The sequence below is a fragment of the Drosophila takahashii genome, chromosome X (genome assembly GCF_030179915.1).
Source record: "Drosophila takahashii strain IR98-3 E-12201 chromosome X, DtakHiC1v2, whole genome shotgun sequence".
Taxonomy (NCBI): Eukaryota; Metazoa; Arthropoda; class Insecta; order Diptera; family Drosophilidae; genus Drosophila; species Drosophila takahashii.
This window is the reverse complement of record NC_091683.1, coordinates 4,924,388-4,930,387: the sequence shown is the minus strand read 5'-3', so window position 1 is coordinate 4,930,387 and position 6,000 is coordinate 4,924,388. Positions and strand designations below refer to the sequence as shown.

Sequence of the window (6,000 nt, the reverse complement as noted above, 5' to 3'; positions counted from 1 at the left end):
TAAAACGACAGGTATTTTTCATAATGCCTTGCAATGATGAAATATTCAAAAGTGACTAATGGTGACAGTTATAATGTTTGTTCCATTTTAAAAGCTCTCAAATTGGACAAGTAAATAACCGGAAGTTAAAACGAAAAAAAATGTATAATAGAGAATCCCGAATAGAAAATAAACCTTACTTAACCCAGAAAAATATACAAATATGTTTTATAAGACGGTGTACAAAAAATCAAATGGATATGCGCAGGTTAATTTAATATATTTTTAAGATCTAGATTATCTTTAACATATTTTATATTATTTGTTAAAAAAGATGTACTAGATTTCATATTTTAAAGTGTTATATTTATAATTTTTTTGATATGATAAAATAACTAATTGATAAGTTTGAATCATAAATTTTACAGCAATCATATCGATTTGTTATTGATATGAAATAAAATAGAATTTATTTGTTTTTCTGTGTATTAGATAAAACCCCTTTTTTGCGAACAACAAAAATCTGTTTAATGAGATTAAAAAAATAATTCATCGAATTAACTTTGTTGTGGCAAACAATTGTCTGACTAATTAGATTTGTGTTTCGAACAATTTCGTTTTGGTTTAAATATATACTTAAATTAGATATAATTGTGATAAATAAACTTTTATTAAAAAACAAATAATCAATATTTTCAGAGCTGCCATCGTCTAGTAATGCAACAACCGGTCAAAAAGCCCTCAGCGCTAAACTAACCCAAGTCCCAACCCAATCCCCTCCTCCCCTTAACCCAAATTCTGGTCCAATAATAATTCCAAGATGACCGACAATGGAAACCATTATAATAACAACAACAGCAGCAGCAACAATAACAACAACAATGAGGCATCCAGACTGAGATTACCCGAGGAAGCTGAGCAGCAGCAGGCAGCAGAGCAGCTGCTCCCGAAGAATGGATCATCAGGGGGCGGCGGTGGTCATCAGGCCAAGATAGCGCCTCCTTCATATTCCCAAATCCAAAACCAAAATCAAACCCATTCCAATGCCGAATCCCAGCCAGCAGTGCCAGCGAAAGGATCATCGCATCCGGTGAAAAAGAGGCGAGACAAGAGCGATCTGGGCGAAGATTTTGTGGCGCCCGACGGTGGATGGGGATGGCTGGTGTCCGTCGCCAGTGGCGTTAATATTGTAAGAAGGCATTTTATTAAAATCTTATTAAATTTATAAACATATAAACCTTTCCCTCTTCAGCTGGTGACGTTCGCATTGGCCCAGCAATTCGGCATCCTGTTCCGCGATCGTATGGCGGCTCTAGGAATCTCCAGCTCCGAACTGACCACCATCATCAACACACAGATCGCAGTGTCTGCATTTACGGGTGAGATGAGGAGGCAGTGGTTAATAATTCATAAAATACCCATAAGTTATGAAGTGGGTTTAGTATAAAGTCGTTAAAATTCATGCAATTTACATAGTGACGAATTGCAACGATGGTCTGGTATATATAATAGCTGAATTGAAAATCTGACAAGATAATCCAATCGGAATTAGCGGAGGGAGCATTTTTTGTCATCACAATATTTTTTATGGGAAGTGCGATCGTCACTACTTTTTTTTTAGCTTGTTGAGAGGTGCTTTAATTTGATTTATTTTTTTTCATGTAGTATTTATAGCAGAATAAGTCACAAAATTTGGTTAACGTAATGGTTTTTGATAAATATGAAATTTGGTAAAATTCTTAAATTTTAAAGTACAGTTTAAGTTTTAAAAATGTATGGAAGCTCAGAGCTTTTAGCCTACTTTAAATTTAAAAAGCGCATGTTAAATTTGAAGTAGTTTTTAAATTTAAAAAATGTTTGTGAGTTCACAGCTTGAAGCTTACTTTAAATTTAAAAAAAGCATGTTAAATTTAAAGTGACGTTTAAACCTTGATAACTTTAAATTTAAAAAAGCGCATTTTATGTTTAAAGTAACTTTTAAACCTTGAAAATGTATGGTAATTCACAGCTCTTTCCTTTTTAATTAACAACTAATTATACTTCCTTTATCCAAAGGTCTGCTCAACGGCCCGCTCTTCCGCCGCTACACCTATCGAGTGGTGGCCCTTTTCGGATCCGTCCTTACCTTCTTGGGCCTCTTCTGGATGGTCTTCGCCGACACCTTCACCATCTACATACTGAGCTTCTCGATCCTGTACGGTTTCGGCCGCGGCCTCACGGTATCCGCCTCCTCGCTGGCGGTCAATACGTACTTCAAGACGAAGCGACGCACGGCGACGGCCTTTCAGTTTGGCGTCGCAGGACTGGGACCGATTGTGTGTCCCTACTTTGCCACCTACATGCTGACCTCGTACGGTGTCCAGGGCACCACACTGCTCTTCGCCGGCGCCTCGCTGCACACGATCGCCTGTTCGCTGATCTACCAGCCGGTCAAGTGGCATGTGGTTAAGCGGGATCCCGATGCGGAGGCACTGCAGCAGGTTCAACCGTCTCTCGCGGAGCGCGAGGATCAGGACGAGGATATCATCAAGAATGTGGTGGAGCCGGAAACCCCTGTGCTCCCGCGAGCCAATGATGGTTGGTTCGGCTCGAGGGCCTCGCTGAACAGCGTGGGCACTCGCAATCGTCTGAATACGTGGGAGAAATCCGATGGCAATGGTCATGTGGAGCTCAAGCGTCTGAGCAGCCGGGATTCGGCGAATCCGGGGCGACAGCTGCGCAGCATTTCGGTGAGTCACAGCATCAAGGAGGAGGAGGCCTTGGGCTATCATTCGGATAATGATGAAAAAGGCCATCACGTCCATCATGTCGCCGCCGAGCTGAGCGAGAAGGAGAAACAGGAGCTGGAGGACGAGGAGGAGCGCCAGCGACGCAAGAAGCTGCCATTCTACATGAAAGTGGTGATCTTCTTCGACATGGACCTGCTGCGGGACATCACATATGTCAATCTCGCGGTGGGTATAACGCTGATCAACTTTGTGGAGGTGAACTTTGCCATCCTGACACCCTTCATCCTGTCCGATCTGGGCTTTAATAAGGAGCAGATTGCTTTGGCCATGTCCACGCTAGGATTCTTCGATCTGGTCGTGCGATTCCTCATACCGCTGATCACGGCGAAGATAAATCTAAGCAATCGCACCTTCTTCGTGGTGGGCATTTTGGGTATGTGCGTGGGCCGCATGTTCCTCTCGATGACCCGCAACTTTTACGTCATGATGGCCATCTTCCTCTGGCTGGGCTTGAACAAGGCCTTCCGCACGGTCTTCTGGTCTCTGATCATTCCCGGCTATGTGCCGCTTAAGCGCTTGCCAGCGGCTGCTGGTCTACAGCTGCTCATGTCCGGCACCTTTTCGATGATTTTCGGTCCGCTGATTGGTGAGTTGGAATACTAGTAGATGCACTGATAAAAGATAACCTAGTAAATCCAACGATTTTTTCGATATTTTTCAAAGGTTGATGTTTTTCGGAGAAATAGACAATTTTCTTACATTTTAAATTATAACCTTTGAGATTTCAATCGATTTTATCGATACAATATTCTGGGAATACCGATAATTTCGATATTTTTCAAGCGCTATTTTATATTTAATTTAAATATTCTTCCCTCTTATATATCCATTGCTTTTTTGTGTTTCTTTAAATTTTTAATTCAACAATTTTACATTTAACAATTATAGTTAATTTAAATATTTTCAACATTGATTTAAATAGGACATTTTTTTTTTATCGACGTAAAATCTTAGAAGTAAATGACTTCAATATTTTATTTAACAATTATAGTTAATTTAAGTATTTTAAACATTGCTTTAAATATAAAATTCTTGTTTTAACATCGAATCTAATATTTTCGAACTTGATTCAAATATTTTCAATAATAATCATGCAATATAATATGATTGGTATTTAGTATTCTTTTTATCAGTGTATATTCCAATAATAATACATATAATATAATAATATGTAATATTTATGAAATTTCTCATCCCAAATTCAGGTCTTATCCGGGATCACACCAGCTATGCCGTGACCCTCAACCTGTTGAATGCCCTTTGCGTGATGGCCTTCGCCGGCTGGTATCTGGAGGACTTCATCCGCGCCCGCAGCCGAAAATCGCAACCAGTGAAGACAATCGACAACTGATGATCAGCCGCCGATCCAAAACAATAGTTGACCAAATAGTTGAACTCAGTGCCAGCAATTCCAAGACCAACAACTCCGTTCCCCCCAAATCCATCCTAACTTTAGCAAAATGTTATTCTTGTTATCGCATTTGCCCAGTGCCTTTTTTTTTAATCTAAACTATACCCTTATGTAAACTACATATATTCTGCGTGTACATTGTGTATATACTATTCGAGTGTAGTAAATTAATTGTATTAAATATCGATAATTGTTAATTAATATGCATAAGCTGCCAAAACTTACAATTTACATCGAGTGTTTTATTGGTTTGGGTTGAGAGGGGATAAAGTTAAGATAAAATCAAATTAAAATAAAATAAGATTAACAAAATAACAGAATAATAAAATAACTCTAGTGACATTTATGGCAGTTTCAATAAAATATGGGTTCCTAATTTAAACTGTTTTTAATGGCATTTTTATTACTTTAAAAATAGGTACTTAAACAAAAATAATAAAGATAATGCTCTTTAATAATATTAAATGTGTATTCAAAATTATTGATATCTTTTTAGGATCTTTTTTGTGTTGTGTGGTTGAAAAACCAAAATTTCTTTTGAAATATTAATAATAGTACTATAGAATTTTCAATAGAAAGAATACTAATACATAATTATCTTCAAAATACTGATATAGATTACACTAGTTTACAAAATAATATTCTTGGTGTGCTCCCCAGCAATTGATGGCAAATTCTGTCAGTGTTGGACCCCTAGATCACGAAAATACCATTAATTTTTTTTTCGATGGCACAGTTTTTTTTTAAAGATTTTTTAAAGTTCAAAATGTTAAATTTCTGACTTTTTTCGAATTTCTTCTTATATCTCGGCAGATATCAACCCGATTGGGCTAGTTTTAGTTTTATTTTAAAGTCAATAGATCAGAGCTCAACTTTGCCATACAGATCAATATGATTGGATAAGTAATGGCAGCGCAGAAGCTCGACAAAGATGAAAAATGTGTTTTTTGGCCGACTGTAAGTCGGCTGTATATATCGTGAAAACTCGAAATAAATCCGTTGAAAAATCATAATGGGCTCCAACTTAAAGTTTACATCCTACCAAATAAAACAAGCCGGGTATGGCCCAAATTATTGGAAAATTGGATTTATGGTGGATTTTTAAAGTTAGGATTTTTCCACATCTTTTGATCGACAGATTTCAAATTTAAGTTTTATCGTAGGCGGCGACATGTACACAAAAATTAGTGGCGATGGCAGCCGGGTCAAAAAAAAACTAAATCAGATATTTAATAGCTAAAAAATTACAAAAGTGAATTTAATATTTGAAATTTATTAATTATCCAAATGGATCTTACTTATTAAAAATACTTACAGTCATAACGCAAGCGATTTTATATTTTTTTAGGAATTTGTAGAAATTAAATTCATTTATATATTTTTCTAGCTTTTAAATTTAGCTATTTTTTGACCCCGTTGCCGTCACCACTCATTTATGTTTACATGTCGCCGCCTATGATAAATCTTAAATTTGGACTCTGTCAACCGAAAAAAGTGGAAAAATCCAAACTTTAAAAATCCACCATAAATCCAGTTTTCTATGGATTTGGGCCATATCCGGCTTGTTTTATTTGGTAGGATGTAAACTTTTAGTTTGTACCCATTATGATTTTTCAACGGATTTATTTCGAGTTTTTACGATATATACAGCCGACTTACAGTCGACCAAAAAACACATTTTTCACCTTTGTCAAGCTTCTGCGCTGCCATTACTAATCCAATCATAATGATCTGTATGGCAAAGATAAGCTCTGATCTATTGACTTTAAAATAAAACTAAAACTGGCCCAATCGGGTGGATATCTGCCGGGATATAAGAAG

The 6,000-nt window shown here is 37.0% G+C and overlaps 1 protein-coding gene across 1 annotated transcript; it reads left to right on the top strand.

Moving 5' to 3' along the window:
• The first annotated feature begins 678 nt into the window (after positions 1–678).
• Positions 679–4,423, top strand: LOC108066882 (monocarboxylate transporter 9). Its single transcript, XM_044396072.2, has 4 exons — positions 679–1,168; positions 1,232–1,358; positions 2,035–3,354; positions 3,974–4,423. The coding sequence occupies exons 1-4, from the start codon at positions 800–802 to the stop codon at positions 4,117–4,119; spliced, it is 1,962 nt and encodes a 653-aa protein (XP_044252007.1). The 5' UTR covers positions 679–799; the 3' UTR covers positions 4,120–4,423.
• The last annotated feature ends 1,577 nt before the right edge of the window (positions 4,424–6,000 follow it).

Coding starts and splice junctions, on each gene's coding strand:
- LOC108066882 (XM_044396072.2), top strand. CDS start 800: ATGACCGACAATGGAAACCATTATAATAACAACAACAGCAGCAGCAAC. Junction 1,169..1,231: donor TCGCCAGTGGCGTTAATATT/GTAAGAAGGCAT, acceptor TTCCCTCTTCAG/CTGGTGACGTTCGCATTGGC. Junction 1,359..2,034: donor CGCAGTGTCTGCATTTACGG/GTGAGATGAGGA, acceptor CTTTATCCAAAG/GTCTGCTCAACGGCCCGCTC.